This window comes from Piliocolobus tephrosceles, chromosome 4, assembly GCF_002776525.5.
Source record: "Piliocolobus tephrosceles isolate RC106 chromosome 4, ASM277652v3, whole genome shotgun sequence".
Lineage (NCBI taxonomy): Eukaryota > Metazoa > Chordata > Mammalia > Primates > Cercopithecidae > Piliocolobus > Piliocolobus tephrosceles.
In genome coordinates, this window is record NC_045437.1 from 92,323,052 (window position 1) to 92,347,526 (window position 24,475).

At 35.4% G+C, this 24,475-nt stretch overlaps 1 protein-coding gene across 1 annotated transcript in view; it reads left to right on the forward strand.

Annotated features, from left to right (window-relative positions):
• Nucleotides 1-24,475, forward strand: part of FAM81B (family with sequence similarity 81 member B) — a 50,046-nt gene that overhangs the window by 18,548 nt on the left and 7,023 nt on the right. Inside the window, exons 4-7 of the mRNA XM_023212284.1 lie at nucleotides 4,622-4,865; nucleotides 10,977-11,095; nucleotides 18,947-19,076; nucleotides 21,328-21,434. Coding sequence (XP_023068052.1) covers nucleotides 4,622-4,865; nucleotides 10,977-11,095; nucleotides 18,947-19,076; nucleotides 21,328-21,434 — 600 coding nt within the window. The remainder of the gene's footprint in view (nucleotides 1-4,621; nucleotides 4,866-10,976; nucleotides 11,096-18,946; nucleotides 19,077-21,327; nucleotides 21,435-24,475) is intronic.

Consider the following 24,475-nt stretch of genomic DNA (forward strand, 5'->3'; position numbering starts at 1 on the left):
ATTTTTTAGTAGAGATGGGGTTTCACCATGTTGGCCAGGCTGGTCTCGAATTCCTGACCACAAGTAATCTGCCCACCTCAGCCTCCCAAAGTGCTGGGATTACAGGTGTGAGCCACCACGCCTGGCCTGTCATCAGCTTTTCAAAAATTGTTCTTAATGTGGCTATTAGAAAGCTTAAAATTGTCTATAAGGTTTACATTATATGTCTTTTGAGCAGTTTTATAAAGATGAAATTAAAGAGCTACTAAATTAGAAAGAAGTAATATTTCTATATTTTCTTTATCTGCATAGCATGAGTCCCTCTTCTTCCTTTATGAACCAACCAGTTTCTGCTGACCTTCACTGGGCAGTTGAAACCTTGCCGTCTGCCCACACTGGTCCTTGTGAGCAACCATCCATCACTAGGGTAATAATAATGATATCTGTGGCCAACATTTAGCCAGCTTCTGGCACAGCCCAAAAAAATCTAGCTGCAGATTAATCCTAAGACAGCAAACAACCAACAGGGAAGACACAAACTTCTTATTTTTTAAATTCCTCTGGCAGAGATACTTGATATCAAATTAGAGGTAAAAAGGAGGAAAATTGCATATGGCAAATACCACCAGTAGTCAATCCAGGAGACATTTTCTCCTTCCTCTTTGCTAATAAAAGTCCCAGTTTTGTTTAAGGCTACAATGTACCCAGTTCCAAAAAACAAAACAAAAGAAGGTGTAAGAGGTGGCTATATGACATAGCTTCAGTCAGTGAAATACAGACAAAGTGTCATGGTGAGTCTTTTCGAAAGGCTGTCTCGATTTAAAAAGGACGAGTGTTGACAAACTCAACAGATGCACACATTTTATTTTATTTTTTGCCTTCTGTCTTTTCTATCTGGAATGGAGACAGGACACTTCAAGGTGGAACAACAACCTTGAGACCTGAGGGTAAAGGTCACACACTATGAGTGGGCAAGGAAGCCAGAGGGAGCTGGGTACCTGGTGACTTCCTCGGTCAGCTGCTCTACCTCTCCACTTCTTGTTACATGAACCAATAAATCCTGCTTACTTAAATCACTCTCTTTGGTTTTTCAAAAACACAGCTAAACACAACCCCAGCTGAAACTTGCAGTCCAGAAAATGCTAATGTTCACAATCTGGCCCTAAAATCTGCTGTCCTGAGGACATTTTCATCCAAGAAAATTTGTCACTATTGGCCTAAAGCAAATAGTTATTTTGGCTCATGCAATGGGAATAAGCATGAATTATTTGGCCTTGGCTTTTTATGATCCAGCATATATAATAGTCATTTTAAAAATATATATGCTATATATCTATACATCTACGTAAGTATATAGATACAAATATATATTTCCAAGAGGGCAGGGGCTTTGTCTGTCTTATTCATCATTTTATTCCCAGGCCCTAACAAAGGCCAAATCCCCTTTTCCTTAAGGCTGACTTCTCTTTCCAGTGACATTCACAATATAATTTGCTACCATTCAGAGGCGGCAACGTGGAAAACATCCTAGGCTAGGTTACAGGTGACCTAGAGGTAATCCTGGCCCTACTAAATAAATAGTTCCGGGACATTGAAATATTTCTTCAAATAAAAACTCGTGCAGAAATTCAGTGTACTAAGCAGGTAAGATTAAAGAGAGAAAACTCACAGCCCCTTCTACTGGGTGATAGTATAATAAGAAATCTCCAAGAAATGTAATAGCACTAAAGACAAATTTAAAGTAAACTTCTAACTCAGTTATTCAGATTTGAAGGAAGGTTGTCATGTTCATGTATTAAAAATATGACTTGGTGTAGGGTCAGAAATCAGTACACATAAGGCCTTTGGAAATAACCTGTACTTGGGGACTATACAACCAAGTGTTTTAGTGCATGAGCTTTGGATGACCGAGAACCAGTTAACTACTCCATTAATGGGTTTGGCAATCCCAAAAAACCCAGTCCTGAACGTCATAATACCAAGTGTGGACATCCCAAAAAGATCAAAATCCCCACAATATAATTCTGGAAAAACTAATTTAAAAGACATTTCTTCACACTTATAAAAGGAGATTTATTTTAGAAGCGTATGAAAACATGACAGAGCATTTCACAGGGCACTTTACATAATAAAATAGGCAATAGTATGGTGCATTTTTAGAAGCATAAACATACAGATACACTAACAACAGTCATATGGGTATAATGTTATAAGTGGATGAACCATATTCATAAATAAATAAGTCAAAATTCAGAATGTATAAATGCATAATACTATGGATGGTAGTTTTGTGCAACCCAGCTTTATAACTGTAGTCATCTGAAATACCATGACAGATAACCTAAGTCTTTTGATAAGATTGATCCAAAACTTCAATGAGTCACTACAGTATATGCAATTGCGCAAAGAGCTGAGATCTTGAGAAATTTTATCTTTCACAAATGCAGTTGTACAAAAAAGGACATCTCTTCATTTACTGGGGAAGTTTAAACATCTTTACATACACAATGCTTACACACAAAGTCAATGTTGTGATAATGCACTTTTGTGGAGAAATTTATAAAATATGCATAAAACAAATTAGAACTTTCTGCAAGTCTTTATACAATTTGTACTCCAGTATTGCAAATGATGTGAAAGTGAAATACAAAGTATAGCAAATTGTGAAGAGTAATAATAACAATGCTGACAATTTAAGATAGTAGGAAAAAAACTAGAAAGAAAATTCAACATTTGAAAAAGTATATTCCAGGGCTACATTATGGGCAATTGCATGGAGGTAGTCCATTAGAGCTGGCCAACTTTCACAATCATATTTTGAAGTCTTGCATGGCAATGAATTGCTGCTTTTTTTTTCTTTTAAGACATGGCTCTCCTCAGAGAATATGTTCACGTTTCATTGATTTTCCACATAGCACTATTCTTTTTGAAATTCTACGATTCAACATACACCAACATGAGCACTTCCTATTAAATATTTCCATCTTTACGTAATTTTTCTGTGCTGTTTTGGGTACACAGAAATTCATTCCACATGCACTCATATGCAGAAGCAATACTGATAATCAAATAGTCACACTATTGTGTGTCTTCTTATCTTACTGTGTGCATAATTATATTTGAAACAGTTGGTAACTTTGCTGGCTTCTCTTCAGGCAAATGTGACTTTAATTCATTAAAATTTCCTAAAATGTCATTAGCTGGGAGGAATGCCACTGCAAACAAATGAAATATTTTTAAACCATATGGGGTGGTCAATCCACTTGTCTGGATTTTTCACCAAATGCATTGGGCTGAATGACAAAAACAAATTTTATTGATGACACCTTGAGATTCACTTTTAGAAGCCTTGATGGGACTTAATTCCAAATCTGTCATGGTTTGGGGATTCTAGTAAAATCCATTTTCTTCGGCAAAGTCCACCATATCTTCAAATAAATGTTTATAAAGTACTTCACTTTTTCCAGTCATTAATATATAAAGAAGCAGGTAAGTTCAAGAATGTTGGGATCCAACTGGGGCATATAGTTGATAAGAAGGATGGGGATGATTTTGAAAGTGCCATTCCAGCCAAAGTGAGGCATGCACTAGTTTGTCTATGTTAGATTTAGTGGCAAATTTAGGAAGTCTATCTTCTTTGACAGTCAAATCTCTAACTAAGAATATTTCATCATTCAATGAGTTTCAGAACACTGGAGGAACCTCTATATCAGCAAGCGTCTTTGGTTCAGAATGTTGCTCAGTTTGTGGAATTCTTTTTATTCTCTGATGAAGAGTTGTTTTTTTGAAAGCAAGCTTGGCACTATGTGTGAAGGGGCAGAAGTCATACATGATTGAATCATTTGGCAGAGGACATTTGTTGTATTTTTTGCCTGTTTTTACTTCTGTGATTTTCAAAACATTCAAAACATTGAGGATAGATCTTTCTCGTGTAGTGCACTCCGACTCACACACTAATCTCCTTTGGAAACACCTTCACAGATACACTGCTTCACCAGGTTCTAGGTACCCCTTAATCCAGACAAGAGATTTTAAACTTTAGGAATTTCAATGTTTGGGATTATGTCTTTTGGGATTATGATTGGTATCATTCATGAACTATTTTCCCTATCTATGAAATTAGAATAATTCTGTTAGACAATATGAAAATGCACAATGGGAATCTCTAAGGGAGAGTCATCATATGCGAGGTTTTCTAAGTATATTTGATCATAGAATTCTTTTGTGGTGGCCTATCCTCCTGACTGCTATTCCAGGACTCACACCTTGGAAAACTCTCTAACATAGTCACTTTTGCATCTTTATAGTTATAAAAACTTAATTTTTTTCTACATTAAAGTAGAATTTTAATGAGGGGTATATAAAGGCATCAGTCTGGGAAGAAGGCTTCTAATATCTTCTTTCATGAATCCCCCTACCCACTCCTAACTACCACCAATTGGCTTGAAGCATGAAAAAGTGGATCCGCTTCTTAGATGAGACCTTCACCAAACTCTAACCATGGCAGGTGCTTAAAATCCTATCAAACTTCTCACAGGGTGAAAAATAAAGGATCAGAAGTGAAGATTCTAGTTCTGGTTCCTGGCTCCTCCAGCTCATTCTTGTAATGCCCCTGGTGTTTCCTTTTCCTTTTTCTGATCAGGAGTCATCCTTTTCTCCCCATCATTCCAAACACCCAGAGAGGTCAGCTAGAAGACAGACTGAATAACCAGGAGCGTACCATAGCTTTTCTCCTTGAACAAGCCTTCCGCATCAAGGAGGATATCTCTGCTTGTCTGCAGGGGACCCATGGCTTTCGAAAAGAGGAATCACTCGCCAGGAAGTTACTGGAAAGCCACATCCAGACCATCACAAGCATCGTCAAAAAACTCAGCCAAAACATTGAGGTAGCTCTTTTTTGTTGTTGTTGTTTTTGTTTTTGTTTTTGTTTTGTATTTTGGCAGCATTACTTGATAAAGATTATCAACCATCAGTGTCATTTTTCAAGTGCAGAAATATATCACTATTCCTTAAGTTCAGATGATTATATTTTAGTGGTCTAAGAGGGAAACAGTGCAATTTTTCAGCTGCTCATTTATGCCAAAAAGTAGAAGGAATTTTGATTCAAAAAATATTTACTGTGTATTTATTTTGTAACAATAAAGACATTATGTCAGACATTGTGCTAAGATGCTTATGTTAGCCTAAATCTCCAAGATTCTATTAATGCAATAATTTCAAATAGGGGTTTTCATAATGCACATCAGCAATGCTCCATTGTATAGCCATTGCAATCTGATGCCAGCAATTTCTCTGGCCCCATCTTCTACCCTTCTTTCCTTCACTCTGGCCACACTGGCCTCCCAGCTGTTCCTATGACATTCCAAACACTTGTTAGCCTTGGGGCCTTTGCACTCATAATTCACTCTGGCTGGATCATCTTCCCCTGGATATTTCTATGCAATGTTCTTCATTCCTTCAGGTCTCTTTTCAAATATAACCTCATAAGAGAGGATTTGCATGACATTTTATAAAATAGCACCTCTACCCACATGGTTTCAATCTCCCTTAAAGTCTACTTTATTTTTTTGTCACATAGCACTCATTGCAAACTACCATGGTCTATATTTGATTCCTGTTTGTTTTCTCTTTCTAAGATATAATCTCTATAAAGGCAAACAGTTTGTTTTCTTCATGCTAAATCCCACATCCCATACCAGACAACAGTGGTGTTGTAGACAGCACTCTAAATAATCCTTAAATTGATGAGTGAATAAATAAATGAATTTGAAGGCATTAAAGTAAAAATAGAGTTTCTCATCAAAAAAAGAAAATTATTTGTCTAAATCAAGATAAACATACTTGTATAAGAGGTCTTTGAGAGTTGTTAGGGTACGAATGTACGTGATGAATCTGGGTTAACAACTTTGATGCAAGGGCTGTAGAGAATGCACTTTAGGAAAGTGGCCCAAAACTTGTGGAGTTATCATGAGAACTGACAACAATGTACTCTCACGATACTTGTCCTTTTCTACTATCAGAGAGAATACTGGATTTTATTAAAATTATGGGATTGACCCAGCAATTACTTCTTTATGAATTTATACTTAAGGGCAAGGATGTTTATTAATTTATTTTTCATCTGCAGGGTTTAGCAGACCCCATAATACATCTGAGTCACTGTGAAAAGTTAAAAACTCTCATTGAACTTTTAAAAGGCACTTTATTGGTATTTAGCACATTTTGAATTGACCTCAATGTCTCAAAGGTCAATGCCAGTCTCAAAGTGATTAAAGGTATTTCCATGCATAATGAAGTATCATGAAAGTGACAAGAGGCAAGCAGCCCTGTGCCTTTTGAAATGACTAGAAAATCAAGTAAGTATAGCATAGTGCTAAAATAAGATTCCAATTTAGGAGTCAAAACTTCTTGGTAATTGAAAAAGCCAACGACATTCTTAGAAACATCGAACTGTTTCTAAGAATATTCTATATTTTGATCTGGATTGTTACATGGTTGATTACATTACATTGAGTCAAGATCCACCCAGATGTACACTTTGACTTGTGCATTCAATACATATTAATTATACCCCAGTAAAATGCTATTAGCAACAAGGAGAAAGTCTTTCTTTCAAATCTCTAGAAATCTTGTTAACAGTTTATTTTCCTATGATAATTGACTATCTTAGATTAGCTCTCTGAAAAAAAAAAAGACAAATCCAAAACATTTTCCAAAAGACAAGGACAAAAACCTCAAAATACCTACGATCCTGTTAAGGGTTTGGCATATATATATAGGAAAATGAAAAGGACTGGACTGAGTTTGTAGAAAATTGAACTAGAAAATATTTTAAAGGCTGTAGATAACATAGTTAAAACATTATGAAGAAGAAACTATTCGGCTACCTTTAGTAAATAACTGTAAGCACTTTATAGAGAAATGGATGTTATTCAAGTATTTTAAAAGAAACTCACCTCATTAACCAGGTCAGCCCATTTGCAAGTTGACTAACAAGATCAATTCAAGTGTGAGCTAAAGCTTGACACAGGTCTTTAAATGAAATGAAAAAAAAATTTTTTAATCTGCCACAATTGCATCAAAGTGCTTGTTTCTTTTTAAAAATCAAATGATTCCTTTTTTTAAGGAGGCATTTGTACAAGTTTTAGAATTAATTTATTTTTAACTCAAAGAAAATTTTATATATAGCATTATTTTATTGTGGGTTTTCTCCTCAACTTACAAAAGCTATACTTGTTCATCATAATTATTTTGAAAGTTTAGGAAAAAAATTTTTAAACTTGGGGAAATAATATCTCACAATTCTACCACCAAATGGTGATCTCTACAAATACCCAGATGAATCTCCCTCTAGTCCTTCCAAGTATTCCATTTAGGAGGCTAAGACTATGTTTGTAAGCATGATTTTTATTCTAACATTCATCCTAAACTCTATGATATCTCATTAAAATCTCTCTTTGCATGGTGCATACACCATGATTTTCTTAGTTATTCTCCTGATGTCGAAATATCACTTTGAGGGTGCTGAGGCAGTAGAACCAATTGAGCCCAGGAGTTTGAGAACAGTCTGGGTAACATAGTGACACACTGCCTCTAAAGAAAAAAATAAATAATTAGCTAGGTAGGATAGTGCACGCCTGTAGACACAGCTCCTTGGGAGGCTGAGGTGGGAGGATTACCTGAGCCCAAGAGGTGAAGGCTGCAGTGAGCCATGATCATGCCACTGCACTCCAGTCTGGGCCCTGTCTCAAAATAAAAATAATTCTAAAAAGAAATACCTTTGTGCATAAATATGTATCTGCATTTGGATTATTTCCATAGTATCTATTCTTAGAAGTGGAATTACTAAGGTATGAATACTGTGAAAGCGCTTGATACATGTTGCCAAATTGTTTTCCAGAAAGTTTATACTAATTTACACTTCCATTAGCATTATTTGAGTGCTTTTTTTCACTTTACCTATGCCAGAATTGAAATTTATTACTTTAATTTTTGCTAACTTCATAGAACAGAAACAAGACTTTTTTCTTAGTGAAAGTGTTGAATCCACTTTTTTAAAGTGACTATTTAAAGTAACAATTTTGGCTGAGTTCTGTGGCTCACACCTGTGACCCCAGCGGTTTGGGGGGCTGACTTGGGAGGATTGCTTGAGGCCAAGAGTTTGAGACAAGCCTGGGCAACACAGCAAGACTCCGTCTCTACAGCAACAACAACAACAACAAAATTAATAAAGTTACAGCTTCATTTCTTCTGCTAATGATTTATGTATTTTGTTAATTTATCTTTTGGGTTTTAGTACTTTTAAATTTTTGTTGATTTGATGAGCTCTTTTATTTTACATATTAGAAATAATAACAGGGAAATGATAGTAAGTGTTTAACAATCAGCAATCAGTCCTTTTCTAGGATAAAAGAAAGCCTGGTTTATAGTATTTGCTTATTTCTATGGTGTAAATACTCCTACTATGATTTCAAACAACCAGCAAGATGACACTGTACACAAAGATCAGAAGAGATGTATACAATCCACCTTCACAGACAGATCCAGGCTGCTTGCAGTATATCACTGAAACCATTGGCAATAGTATATGATATAAATTTTTTTCAGTTTGCTTTTTCTATCTTAATTGTATTTACAATGTTTTTACAAGTTTTACACAAAGGTAAATATTCAAATATTTAGCTTTGTAATTTCTCTCATTACTGTAGTCATCCCACCTTCATCTGTGGTTTCACTTTCTGTGATTTCAAAAATTTCCAAAAATATTAAATGGAAGATTCCAGAAACGAGTAATTCATAAGTTTTCAACTGTGTGCTGTTCTGAGTAGTGGGATGAAATCTTGCACATCCTGTTTCATCCCACCCACGGTGTGAATCATCCCTTTGTCCAGCACATTCACACTGTCAACACTCCCTGCCCATTAGTCACTCAGTAGCCTGTTGGTTATCAGATCAACTGTTGAGATGAGGTATCACAGTGCTCATGTTCAGGTAACCCTTATTTTACTTAATAATGCCCCAAAGCACAAAAGTAGTGATGCTGGCAATTCCGCTACGGCAAGGAGAAGCTGTAAAGAGCTTTCTTTAAGTGAGAAGGTTGAAGTTCTCAACTTAATAAGGAAAAAAAAAATTGTATGCTGAGTTTGCTAAAATCTACGGTAAGAACAAATCTTCTATCCATGAAATTGTGACAAAGGAAAAAGAAATTCATGCTAGTTTTGCTTTCGCACTTCAAGCTACAAGAGTTACAGCCACAGTGTGTATGATGTTATAGTACATTGCTATAATTGTTCTATTTTTAGATATTGTTAATCTCTTACTGATAAATAACTTTATCATAGGTATGTATGTATAGGGAGAAACAATATATAGAGAGTTCAGTACTATCTGAGGTTTCGGGCATCCACTGGGGGTCTCAGAACGTATCCCCCTTGGATAAGAGGGCACTACTATGCTTCTCAGACTAGAAAGTTCCAAAATAATCTCCTCTATTATCTGTGACTTTTATGGCTTAATTTTAAAAATATTTTAGATCCATTTTTTTCTGAAATCTATAATGATATATGACATGAGGTAAGGATCTAAATTAATTATTTTCTGAGTAATTAGAGACCCCAACCCACTTGTAAAATTACTCCCCCATTGATCTGTGTGTTGCATGTAGAGTATATTCCTTTCTTACACTTACCAAGGTCTTCATGACATCACAGGTAGCTATGTACCTTTACTATACTGATTTACTTATCCTTATTTTAGAAAATATTTTAATATATAGTAGAGTAAGTTTCCTTTCATCACTAACTTTACCAAAACAGAAAACAAAATACCTGCATACATGCAAAAAGACAAAAACCAAACTCTGGTTAGTGTTGTTGACACTTTTACATCTTCAATTAAGGCTTTATTTGCCCTTGGGTTGTCTCAATCCCAGTTAAAAAATGAGCAAGAGTCTGTCTGTGGTCTTTGAAATTCCTATAATTTATTTGCTATAAAAATTCTTCCTTTCCTAGTAAAATTCATAGCCATATTTTAAACATAATTTAGGACTTTGTCAAATATAATACTTAAACTGAAATGTCTCCCCAAGTAACAGATTTGTGTTTTCCAAAGGCCTACACAGAACTCTCACTTTTTTCCTTAGTAAATACCAATTTCTTACATGTCTTCACTTTACATTGGAATTTATTTGAATGTCAAGTATAATACAATTTTTTTCTATGGACAAGCAAAATTTTTTTCATTTTTTTAAATCAATACTTATAAATGGGTACAAAAAATTAAAACCCATGGTTCTTGGGACCAATAGCCTGGTGGTACAAGAAAGTCAGTTCTATTTCCAGAACACCAAAACACAATAAAGACATGACTAACAATATTCATGGACAAAATCTGGACACAAATGAGCCAGAAATCTCTCCTGTTCTCTAAGTAATCTAGATAAACTCTTTTGCATTGTATATTAAACAGGTTGATTCAGATTTGTTTGCACTATGTTAACTTCATTGTGGTTCTGGTTTAATCCATAAAAAATCTTGCCTGACGCCATATTGAAAAAAATCCTTTTCCAAACTTATGGCACCAATTGTGGAATGCATTTTTGTGAAAAGCTTTTATGTTGGTGATGGCCAATGGCAACCCATGACCGTATCAACACAATAAATATGTTCTGTTTGGTCCATATACGGTTTATAAAAGATCTTGAATAATATGCCAATATTGTTAATTTGAGCAATTTCATATAAAATCTGGATTTCTAGCTTTCTTTAAAACACTGTTGAGATATCTTTCCCACCTGGCAATAATCAGCTAGAATCAAACCACTGCTGTCCCTCAGATAAATTAGCAGAGATCAATTCTTTCTGAGCTAGGACTCTTTCACTCATTTACACCATCAGCCTAACTACAAAACACATCCAATTAGGTAACCCCTGCTTTAAATGATGTTTCCTTATCATGTGTGACGGGAAATTAATGGGAAATTTGACTCAAAATTACAGATTTTAGAAGACCAAATAAGAGCTCGAGATCAGGCGGCCACAGGAACTAACTTTGCAGTACAGGAGATAAACATGAAACACCTACAAGGAATTGGAGATCTTCGAGGAAGAGTAGCCCGGTGAGAAGAAGCATATTGATTAATGTTTTACAGTCAATTCTTGGCCAGTGAACTCTCATTCCCAAACAAGCTCCATGCTGTAGAAAAAAGATATTGTCTACACATTAAGCTAAACTAATGAGATGGCAGTTGAGAAAGTATACCATAGAACTTTGAATGCCTCACACTACCTGTGAGATTCAAAGTTTCTGTAAAGACCCCTTACATATTTTGGTTCCAATGGAAGTGACCAGAGTTCTGTCTTTACAGCCTCAACTGTCCAAATGCCAACATCTATACATAGACACACCTTTATAACCATGTACGAAATCCCCATATATGTCAAATGCTAATGAATAAAACTTTTAAAATATACAAGAATTATAATAGTCTGATGGGATTTACTGCCAAATGGATAAAGTTTTGAATAACATCTTTTGTACAGGATTTCTAAATCAAAAGAATTGATGGTATGCAGTTCAGCAAATATGTGTAGGTATTGAGAATGGCAGGACCACTCTGGTGGACACGTCAAAGATGACTTGTGAATGGGTGACTGTGGACACCTTTCCATCTCTACATCTTTTGCCAGTACCTCATTCCTCTCTCATGTAACACTCCTGTCTCCGTCTGGTTAATCCTCTTGGAATCAGATAATTACTACCTAAGACAAAGCTCTCCTAGAGTATTTACCCATTTAATTCAACAAAAATGTATTAAGCACTCATCTTATGCCAGGCTGTGTGATAGAATTCAGCAACATGTTCTCCTTTCTATAGCTGTTCACAGTCTACCAGGGAAAACAAGCTGTATCAATAAGTAATGAAGTGAATGCTATACTAAAAGTCTGGGAGGCTATGGAAATGTCCAAATCAGACCCACACAGAAGAGAGGCTTCCCAGGGGAGGTGACACTTGAGCTGAGTTTCGAAAGATTTATAACAGCTAACTAGACAAGGAAGAGTGAGAAAGACACTTTACCTGGAAGAATAATATGTGCAAAAGAACTGAGGGAAGGATCCTGTGACATGTTCATGGGCCTACCTGGGAGAATGGCATTTTGGTTATGGCATTTTGGAGCAGGCATTTTGAGAAAGTTGGGACATGAAGCCAGAGAAGCAGTCCAGACCTGGAAGATGAGGGGTCTTGTAGGCTAAGGTAAAGAGTTCGAACTTTATGTAGAAGGTTATAAATGACCATGGGGGAATTTTAAGTAGGGGGTGGCATATCATGTTTTGTGACATTCTAGTTGTAGCTGAATTGGTAGGATACAAAAGAGGGCGTGGAGATCAGAGGAAGGCTATTGTACCAATCCAGGTGAGAAGTGGCAAGGCTAAACCAAGGCACTAGCCATGAAAGTCCACAGCAGGGGACAGACAACACAGACATTAGGGAAATAGAATCTACAGGATTAGTGCATGAATAAACATGGAGGATGAATTAAGCAGAGGGAGGTCAAGGATAATGACCAAAGTTTCTGGGCTTGGAGACTGGTTGAATACTCATGTTATTCCACAGAGAAAGAAATATGAAATAAGGAGCAATTATAACAAGGAAGTGGAAAGAGAAACAGGAAGTAATAAAGTGTTTGGTTTCCACCATGTTGTATATGAGACGCCATCAGGATATTAACTGGAATGGGCATGGAGCTCAAAGGGGAGGAAGGGAGGAGGTGTCAAGGATGCCCAGGTTTCTGATTGGCCCACAACATAAATGACTTAGTAGCTTTGGGAAAGACTTTGTAGTTCTGGAGTGTGGCTTCATTCCTGTTAAAAATAAAAGATGCTGTCTAGGAAATAATACGTATGTTTGAAAAACTCTAATCAAAGAAAAAACTCACTGTTGGCCCATCCACAGAATAAAGAGGTGAATTTATATTGTATATTAATATATAAATAAAATATATATAGAAATATTTATTTCATTATTTAATATTTGATCAATACCAAAGAAGTTTTATAATATTTGGGTAAGTTACAAAACAAGATAACAAATATCAGCAAACCCGCAACCCTATTTAGGTGTGCCAAGATTTTACAAAGAAGATAAAACCAAACATGGTTTCTTTGTTTCTTTTTTGAGACAGAGTCTCGCTCTGTCACCCAGGCTGGAGTGCAGTGGCACAGTCTTGGCTCACTGCAACCTCTGCCTCCCAGGTTCAAATAATTATCATGCCTCAGCCTCCTGAGTACCTGGGATTACACATGCATGCCACCATGACTGGCTAATTTCAAACATGTTTTAAATGAAATATAATTTGGTTAAATTTGGTGGTATGCTGATGACGCTCCTACCAACTATTTCTTTCTGCAAACCACTTACAAACCAATTATTTTATTTTTGTAAACCCTGTTCTATTTACAAGACAAAATAGCAAATGGATCTTAAAGAAACTAAGAGATCAATGAAATTACATCAAGATGTGCAATTCTTTTTGCTCTGCTAGCTTTTTGCTTACCTTCCCCTTCGATCATAAGCAGTAATTTTAGGACAAGGTCTTATTTTTCCTTGAAATGTCTCCCTTTTATGGAAAATTTCTAAAATCTATTTGGCAATCTGAGACAGAATTTGGCTAAGAGCCATGAGACTTAAATTCACCCTCCTTCTCCTGTTCCTTTTCTGTGCCTTTGCCAGGCAAATGACTAATGGACAAGCTAAGGCAGATTGATTACTGTCTTTCCACATAGAGGGACCTCTATTCCAATTAGCATTTTGGCATAAGTAAAATTAAGTTGGTGGTTTTAACATAATTGCTAGCAAACATTTTACTGCTTCATAAATCAGTCTCAACATTTAATAACTACAATGAGGTTTGAATTTTACACTTTATTTCCCATGGCAATACATTGCCGTTTAAAAGTAAGTCCTCCCAATGAGATGAGGTTCTCAAAGTTGCCAGCCTGCTTTTGACACCCTGTCCTTTATTTAATAGACTAGAGGCTTGGGTGTGTCATCAGGGAGAGAGGACATATCCCCTTAGAGATTCAGATGAAGTGCAAAAAAGGAAAAGGCGAGCATGCGAAGGGCACCCTAGGGATGCATGTGACTTACAATCCATAGCAGCAGTCTGAGGTCAACTTTCTAGCCCCATTTGGCTCTTTAGGACTCCAGAACAAACCTACATGTGGGGGGAAAAAAAGATAAATTTTGTTGATTTGTGATTAAATGCAAAATCATGTTCTTTAAAGAAACATATAGTGTGGATATTATCAACTTTTGACCACTTAAGAGGAAACAGTCTTAGTTACAGAGGGCAGAATAATGACCTTTTATTCCACTCCTCTTACTTGAGACAACTCAATGCCAGTGAAAATGAAAAAGGAGGAAAACAAAAACTCCATCTTTAATATAATATGGAAGTTGTTGTAGCTAGTAACCACAAACAGAACACACTTACCAAATATTGTGACATTTGGACTGATACAGTCCTTCTCAGACTTTAAACATAATGATTTCCCACTAGTCAACAATCATAATTTTGAGAGACATTGGCAAAATGGAATCAAGCAGCATTACTTAGAGGCTCGGGTGGGTCATCGGAGGAAGACGACATGTCCCCTTAGAGATTCAGGTCAGCAACACCGAACAGCTGGGAGGTATAGCCAAAGTTGCAACCATGTTCTTTATCATTCCTATCATCTAGGACCTCCCTCCTTGCCCACTTATACCTGAGAGAAACTGGCTGAAGTGCAACAGGCTGAGGAAGGAGAGAAATTTGATACTACAAGCCTGAATAGAGGATGCGATCTACCTGCCACCAAACACACTCACTGATCCTCTGCAGGTAGCAGAAACATTCAAAGACATAATAGTGATTGTTAGAATGCAGTCATGCATATGAATCACCTCCACTATCATCCCCAGATAGACAGAAGACAGATAGATACATGACAGACAGATAATAGATACATAAAAACATAAGCAAAGACTAGTGAATATACTTCATGAAGGAATTACCCAGAAAAGTATAGGAAGAATTCAAACCAAAAGTTCTCTGAGTTTCAAAGAAATTAAGAACAAAAGAAAAAGAATTTTATTTTTTAAAAAAACGGTTACTTGTGAACAGTCACATGTAATTTGGCCCTTCCAAAAGCCCCACTGAATCTACAGTAAAAAGATTTTCTCTTTAAAATATGAACCCATAAGGACTGGGGATATCAGCATAGAAGTCTTGGAACTTAGAAAGCAGATGGAAACATGAAAACTGCCTTAGCAGAATGAAGGCCAATTTTAAAGTTGTAGGATAAGCTGAGAACAACCTAACTCTATGCAACAGAATTCTCAAAAGGCTTCAGGCCCTTGCCACTAGGGAGAGGAACTGAGAGAGGCAGCAAGAGGAAGGGTCAGAAACCACTGTAGTTTATTATCAACTTGTTATTACTAACTTTCAAATTACAGGCATCTTTTACTTTGATAAAATAGATAATAATTTTCAAAGTAAGGTATAAAAAGGTTTCCCTCCAAAAGAGACTATCAGATAACAAAAGGAGATAGATAAACTGGATTGCTCAGGGACAGGTAAAAAAAAAAAAAAGTCAAGATATTATGAAGATTAATCGACCTTAGAAACTCCTAAAATAGAACAAATGCAACCAAAAATAATGAGTTATAAAAAGTAAAAACATGAGTAAACCACACTAAATGAAAAGAGATACTTTTCAATATAAAAATTATTGTAGAAAAATTGTCATATGACAGACAAGGAAAACTCATCCAACATAGAACTAATAAAGGCCCTAAAGAAGAAACAGAACAAATTCTTCAAAAAAAAAATCCTGCATATAAGAGAAGAAAGCATTCTTGAAATACAGATTTGAATCTATAGATTAAAAGGAAACACTGTGACCATGGAAAAAATGATATAAGAACAATGAAACCAAGATATCCTGGTTGAAGTTGCTGAACAGCAAGGATAAAGACTCACAGAGCATCCAGGTAGACAAAGCAAGTCTCATAAAAAAGGAAAGAAATGTCATCACCTCAGACTTCTCCACCTCAACCAATGCTAGAAAAGAATGGATTGATGTTTGTCCTGTTCTGAAAGAAAGAAAAATATGTTATCTCAACTAAGTTACCTTTCAATCACAAGAGAAGTCAGGCATTCTCAAGCACTCAAGAACTTGAGAATTCTAGCACTCCTGAGCCCTGATTTTAAAATCTGGATGACAAACTCTGGCCAACCATGGAATAAATCAAAATAAGGATCTCAGAAAAGAAATCATGGTTTGAAAGGATGATCAATGAACATCTAATCTACATATAAAGTGAACATTAAATAACCATAGGCATTCTAGTGACAGAACACAGTGCAAATGTCATAAAATTTAACATTTGTAAATTAGCAAGTTATTTGTTTAATGTTGAAGGCACAAGTATATCAATTTATTTATTTTCTCATTTTTTGGCATATGGTCAATGATAATATCTAAAGTTAGTAATATCTAAAGTTGGTATTGAGATGGTAGCTGTGACAAGTATAACAATTCCAATCTATGATAACTTTTTATAGCTTCTTTTTTTAGAAAAGAAATCTCTGTCATAGTGAAGAAATACATATCTGAAACTCAGCGGTTTCTTCATTTCTCACTACAATTACCTTTTCTTAGGTTACAGTAAAATTAAATGTAATATTTTAAAGTTGATGCATGTAATAAAATCTCAGTATTCTAAATTATGTTTCTTCCTTCCTATCTCTATGTGTGTATATATATATCTATAAGGACACATATATTTTAAGTATGTGTGTATAATGATGAACAGAATGATAATCAAATATTCATAATGCTACTTTTTAAGTGGGATTTGGGAAGATGTTAACCTTTGTTTTTAGGCATGATATGAAATTTTTTGTAATGGTCAGGTACTGTTTCAACAGAAACAATAACATCATTCTAAAGAAGGAGGAGGCAGAGGAACTCCTTTTGGAATATAGAGTGCAGCTTTCAAAAGCCATGAATCAATCCTTGACTTCAACATGTGGGATTAGGCTAGTGGGTGGTTAGACGAGGTGAGAATGGATAGGCGGCAACTCTCAAGATGAGTAAATAAATCCTAGCTGCTAATCTTATGTGGGTGCTCCCCCTGTGTCAGCACTGGCTACATGCTTTATATGCATTGCCTCCTTCCATCCCTAAATAACCTACAAAGTAACACTATTCAGGACAGCCACTTACAGTTTTGAAGGCTGAGCACTCCAGGAGACACTATCTGCATTGTCAACCATGTGTTTCTGGCACCCCCGGAGATGTGTGGTAGACAAGTTGTGCAACTGTATGCAGTGACCACAGCATCATTACCCCCTTTTTTCAGATGAGGAAAACTGAAACCTGTAGGCATTAAGAAGCTTGTCCCAGATCATAAACCTAGGAAGTAGCAGAAGCGTGGTGTATCTGACACCAGAAACCACATTTTTTACCAGTGGCCTCCGTTGCACAGACCGTGCTGTCCCTGAAGGTGGGAAACAAGAGAAGGATGGAAGGGAGATGGCAGGAAGTAGTGGTAGCAGCAGCCACTCCTGAGTAGTCTTTGGGGCTCTTAATACGGACTCAAATCAGGACATTCTAACTAACCAACAATAGAGGTGCCATTCTGACAATGACAGTTTGTATATGCAAAGTTGTAAAACATCTTTTGATCAGGAATGTTGTGCCTACCATCCTGCTCCCATTCTTGATCAGACTAATTCCTAGTTTTTTCTCCCAGCAGCCTCTTCACCTCCACTACAGTCATCTTTAAGGGTTATACTAAAGTGATACCTTTAGGATCTTTTTAAAGAAATGCTCAGGCAAAATTGCCATCTTAACTCACCTTTGCCTCAAATCTTTTGCACCAAAAACTTTAAAGAAAAAAGATTCATTCTGGGATCCTAAAAATGTTGAAGTCATAAAGCAAACAATATTTATATCACTTAGCATAATAATATGAAAATGTATTTCCCAATTAATATTATTTGATGACAGTCAAAACAGTTATTTTATAAAATGACAAATATCAAAATAATTCGTGATAGATATACAAAAGTTAAAGTCATTCAGTGCTCTTCAACCTATCCTTCATGCATATGTGAAAGTATACAGAAACTGACCATTAATACACTGTACAACCTGCTCTCTCCCAAGAGAGCCAAGGGTAATAGTTGTGAGGGTGTGGTTCTGTGTGTTATCTTCCCTAACATACTGGGAAGATAATCTTCAGCTCACCTCACTAGCTCCTTCTGACCAGAATTCCTTCTCTAAATTATCACATGCAACTTCATGGACCAAAGCTTCATTCATATGTTAGTGCGAATTGGTTTTGTCTTAACATGGCAATGCCTGACTGAGACCATTCAAGGAACAGGAGTTTTGTTTGAGGCTAAAAGGGTGAGAAATTGGAGAAGATGGATTGGAAGATTTTGGGTTGCTGGGGCATCTTTTCTTGCCAAAGGAGAATTGATAGTCCGGGGGCCAAGAAAAGCAGATAAAGAGAGGAAAATGGATTTAGAACATGATATAAAAGAGGAACAAATTTTAATTTTGCCTAACCATAGGCAGCAGCCTGTATTTCCAAAACATCAAAATTTGCTATAACTCCCTATGACTAAGTTAACATCAAGCTGAAAATGTAAAATTTCCCTCAATTTACCACAATATCCCCATCTAAACTATTTCAAGTTGGTGCTCTAGTTTGAGCCAATGCATTCAACCTGGTTTCTCTCTCATCAGAAAGAGAAGAGAAAAATGAAGAGATTCTGAATACACTCCCGTATCTCTACCAACTCATTCTTCAAATGACTTTAAAACTTTGGCCATCAAATGAATGTACAGGTGTCTACTCTAGTATTAAAAATGTTATAAAGATATTGATCTCACACCAATTTCCATCTTGCCATTAGATGTGATTCAAGCATCGTGAAGCTTTCTGGAGACATTCACTTCTTCAGGCAAGAGTACCGGCAAATTGAGAAAGCCATTCAAGAATTCATGCCCGCCCTGGAAACTCTTTCCAAGAACTTGGACATGAAGGTAACTGAAAATAGATGGGACTCATATTATGTGTTACTGCCAGAAGTAAGATCATTATAGCTTATCAAAATGCCCAATCAGGTGGTAATTTTTTAAGAGAACTCTTTTCTTCCAAAGGGTGTGATTTTGACAGCTCACTCATGTACACTGTGGGAACAGGCAATTCAATCAACAAATGTTTAATGAATTGTCTGCTGTGTTTCAACACAGTCATCTACTCTAAGCATACATTGCTTGAGTCCACCATTGCTGTTATTTTTTTACTCTCTGGAAGTAGTAAAATGATTTTTACTCAAAGACTATGGAACCAAGGAATATAAATGAATGAATTTCCCATGGAAGCTATTATTATTAAAAGTCCAACATAAATGTGAATTGTTCATGTTACATCCCTGCTTAAAGCCCTGCAATGGGTTGTATCTCTTACAAAATAACATGTAAGTCCTTTGGTTGGTCTGGATTTTAAAGGCCATCTCTAGACTGGCTGTGCTCCTTGACTCACCCTTTATGTCCAGTGATGTTGAGCTCCCGGTAGGTAGGTCCCCACTCACACCAAGATATTACACATCTTCCCCTAGTTCATGCTCTTTTCTGCCTGAAGTGTCTCTTTTTCATCTTCCCAGTCAATGGTTTCACTAAAGTGGAGCCCAATGCCAAGTTTTCTGTGCTCCACTTTGTCACATATCTTATGCAAGACAATCACTTCTCTTCTCCTCTGAAGTCATCCAGGCAGAACAAAGTAGAAATCCTCTGGAAACTGGGAATATGACAGTTTGGCATTTGATTATTTTTTGGTGGGAGCCAGTTAGTGCAGAGCAGGTGTTACTGAGCACATAGTTTCCTCTAGTCCCATCTGCCATCTGGCTTTCCTTATCTACCTCTTACTCACCCATCTTATTAGGCCCAATAATTTTTAAACTCTCTTTGTTTTTCAAGGTACTCAATCATATCAACAACATATTGAAAAAAAAAAAGAATGCTGTTTCCAACTTACATGGTTTGGTATATAAATCTATTAAATACATTTATAGTTTTTATATTTTCCTGTATTGTTATTTATATTTTACTTACTTGACCAGTAAATAGTCAAGAAAAGTCACTTAAAATCACTAATGTATTGTTACTTTTTTGCTCAATATATAAATATTCACAGCTCTCTATTTTCACAATGAGTTTTACTCTTCATTTATAAAGATGACCATCTTTGTCCCATTTTTAAATGTGTTTTGCTTTAAGTGGTATTTTACCTAACATTAATATTGCTCTGCTACTTTCTTTTCCTTTGCCTTTACCTGTAATTTCTCTTTATAATAAATTGCCTATTATTTTATTTCAAACATTTCTATCTTTAGCCTGTTTTAAGTGTATCTTTCTCCTGTAAATAGCCACTCAAGGACTGTTGGTTACCCACCCAACACTTAACTATTCAAATCCTTCCATTACTCCCCTCTTTCTTTCATAAGAACTCATTTTATTAAATGCCCATTCTCCTCCATATGACCACCTTTATTAGCAGCTGAATTCTGTTTGACCAAAACCAATCGTGTAGTTTCATTCTCCTTAGAAGTGACTACTTTAGGCATGATTATGGATTGCAATTCTGCATCTATTTTTTAATCCAGTTCTTTTACGTAGAAGAACTTTCTCAATGTTTCTGGCAATTTGGAAGGTGCTCTAATCTTAAATTCTAAAACTAGAATTTGTTTTTTTCCTATCCTTAAATGCCCTAAGTCATTTCACTTGGGATTCACTTGTGTTCATATCAGAATACTATCTGGAAATCTTGGGCCAGTCATGTGTGTTTTCCTCAGAGCCTGATTGTGTATTTAAACATTTATTCAATAAGTATTTGTTGATCATTTACCATTGATCACCTAATGTGTACTGAGGATATGGTGGCAGTAGCATACCATATCTTGCGTTGTAACTGGAGAGACAATAGAGAAGTAGAGATATAATCAAATTAACAGATTAATAAACAAACTAATGGAAATAGCATGTTTTTGTTGTATCATTAGATGGCCTATGATCAAAAAGAATATTCTACACAACAGAATGGAACACTCCCTATTATTCTTTCCTTGAAGATAATGTAACTATAATACTCATTTGAACACAAGGCATTTTCAAGTGCAATCATGCTTTATGTTCAAATCTGTTTCCCAGCTCCTGAAAGGAATAAAGTATATTAATGTGAATGCTGGTGGTTTTGTTCATATGCACACAAAAAACCCTCTTGTACTTTGACTAGGTGATACAGCTCTTAGGAAAGATAGAGACTGCCAGTTCTGAGCAAACCTCAAAGTTAAAGATGGTCCAGGGGGATTATCGCCACGAAATGAACCTTTTGGAATTCAAGTAAGTGAATAAAAGATTTTTAATTCTGTTAAGTGCATTCCAAAGAGTTTTGACTAATGAAAGCATTGGCATGAAATAAAAACCTATCCCAGGAATTTGAACCTGGCCAAGAAATAAGCAGTGAACTAACACAGAGAATATTCTACACTAAAGTAATTTATACATTATTTATAATAAAACAATTATGAAGATTAATCTTGTCATTCACTTTGATTGTACAATGTCTCAACTGAATTGACACAATCATTTTGGCCCTTCCTGTAATTTTTACTTATTATTGATTTTATATTAAAATGTCTCAAAGTAAAGCACTATGGAAAATAATTTCATTCCTCAAGATTATCAAATATTTTTAAAAACGATTTTGATACACAAGCCTTTCCTTTAAGATTCTTTCTAAGATCCTCTATTTACTCCTTTACATTGTTTCTTTTTAAGACTGGTCTCTACCCCATCTTAAACTGAATTTTTTCCTCCACTCAATGGAGAAAGCAGTAAAGGAGACAGGGCTCTACAAATGTTCAAATTACTGGCTTCCTTATTATCAAATCTCTCTTTTTAAAAAAAAAAAAAAAATCATTTCCCAGGGTCGTGGTGCAGGCAGAGGAAATTCTAGTCACTTGGATACTATCTACTGTCCCTTACGCTCTTATTCTTTCTCCTCTATGTCTCACGCCATTTGGGTTTAATGCCTTGGTCAAATCCAGTATCCTGATAATACTCTACTTTCTCCATTTTTTCCTGTCTCTACTATATTTTATTAAATCTAAGTGCCACTGAATATAATATGCCATTATAATTTTGTACCTGTAAGACATGAAGCTAACAAATAAACCATAGCATATCATCATTTTAAGATATCTCTTGATTTTGGAGATGCTAAAATGTGAAATATGTGTGTCTTACAAGTTGATGTAAAACAATTATCCTCACTAAAACTTGGAGAAGTAGTTGTCGAGTAAACAGAAAATACCCATGTTCTTCATATTCTAAGAAAGCATTTCTACTTTCTTAAATTCTAGCACAATGAGGGTATTCAGTGAATAGCTGTGTGATACTAGATCTAATACCTTTAGCTTGGAATTAAGACAAAGAAAACTGTCCAAAGGAAAAGTAGAAAAGTAATCTGTTTCTAGATATACAGATTAAGAATTGATTGTATAGGGAAGGGATGGGATTTAGAAACTGAAATGGGAGGCTGACTAAAGGGATGAGGTATATTAACAAGTGGAAAAGATAGAAAAATGAAATATTTGAGATCCAGGGCTAACTGTTTCATTACTGATGATGCTTATTTTTTCTGTTTGGTACTGTGGGAATTTGGCTTATGGAAAGTCATCTGAGTAGTTAAATCTGAATCTGGATGCTTTTATAACAGTGTAAACTTGAATCTTTTTCTGACTTTAAGTAATGAAGTCTTAACATTTCAGTAGTATTACAGTAGGTGACAGTGAATCTATAAAGCAGGCTTTTCCCCAGACAAATAATTCTAATAATTCATTTTTACACAACTGACTTTTATATTTAAATTTTCTCCAGTTTTAAAAATTAAAAATATGCATTAATTGTAACAACAACAACAACAGTGAAAAAAGAGGTCAGCATATCAGCCTTCTGTTGTAATCAATATTAATACCAGGGATGTAGCCGTCCTCAATTTCCTCCTTGTTAATATAAATATATAACAGAAAGGATATGTATGTATTATATGTATAGAGGAAGCATGGGTTTTAAAAATAATTTCTATACATATTACTCAATTCTTTGATTTTTCTAGTGCATACTGGATATCTCTCCAGATCAGTAAATATTCTAACATTTTTATAGCTGTACAATCTTTTAACTTAACAATGTGCCATAATTAATTCAACCATTTATCTTAGTGCTGAATGGATTATTTGTAGTTTATGATCACCACAAAAAACAAAAAAAATGTATTATGTGTATATCCTTAGATATCCTTAAATACTGGCACTTTTATTTCTATAGGCAAGCTTGCTCAGTTAAAGAGCAAGCTTTTTTTTTTTTTTAATATAAATTTCTTTTTTAAAAGGTTGTAGCGTTTTACACTTCCACCAGCAATGTATGAGAAGACCTTTCTCTACATTTTAACCAATGATGAATGTGTTCTCTTTTTAATACTGGCCAAAGGATGAAAAAAGCATGTTTTAATTTGCATTCCCTTTTACTGTTTGAATTCTCTGTGAATTGCCCATTATTATTTATCAAATTTTATATTGGGGTTTTTGTCATTTTCTTATCAATGTGTAGGATTCTTTCACATTAGAGATATTAACCATGTGACTGAGATATGTATTGAAAATGTATTTTGCTCAAAGAGAAAGTAAGACAGGGTTTTTTTGTTTTTGTTTTTGTTTTTGTTTTTTCAGAAGACTTCTGTTTCAATCTAGTATATTGGATTTAGTTTTTAACAAGGTTAACTTTGAACAAAAATAAGAATAAGTAGTTCCACTACTTAAATAAAAAAGTAAATTGTTGCTAATGTTAGGATTTTGAGGTACATATAAATTTAAAAATAAAGTAGATAATGTATAGGATTTGCTTTTTTTTAAGAAAGAAATTTCTCTGAATAAAGAGATTAACTTTTAAAAAGTGTTTCAATAACATTAAAGGTTAAGTTTAGTCAGGCACGGTGGCACACACCTGTAGTCCCAGCTACCCAGGAGGCTGAAGCAAGGAGGATCACTTAAGCCCAGGAGTTTGGGTCACGATGAGCTATCGTTGCACCACTGCATGCCAGTCTGGATGACACAGCAAGACCCGGTCTCTAAAAAAGTCTTTTAGCAAGGTTAAGGTTAACCTTTGTTTGGCTTGAAGACCAGAAAATTAGACACTACAAGATTGAAGGCAGGTAATTTAAGAAACATCCACAGCAGTGACTGGCCCAAGTTCTTTGAAAAGTATCTCAGAGATGTTGACTGTCCTTTCAAGATTCAAGATCAACAAGAAGCTATTGACTGGTTTCTTTAGCTGTTAGGCTTGAATATGGAGATAATGCTGAAAAGTACAAGGACTTACTA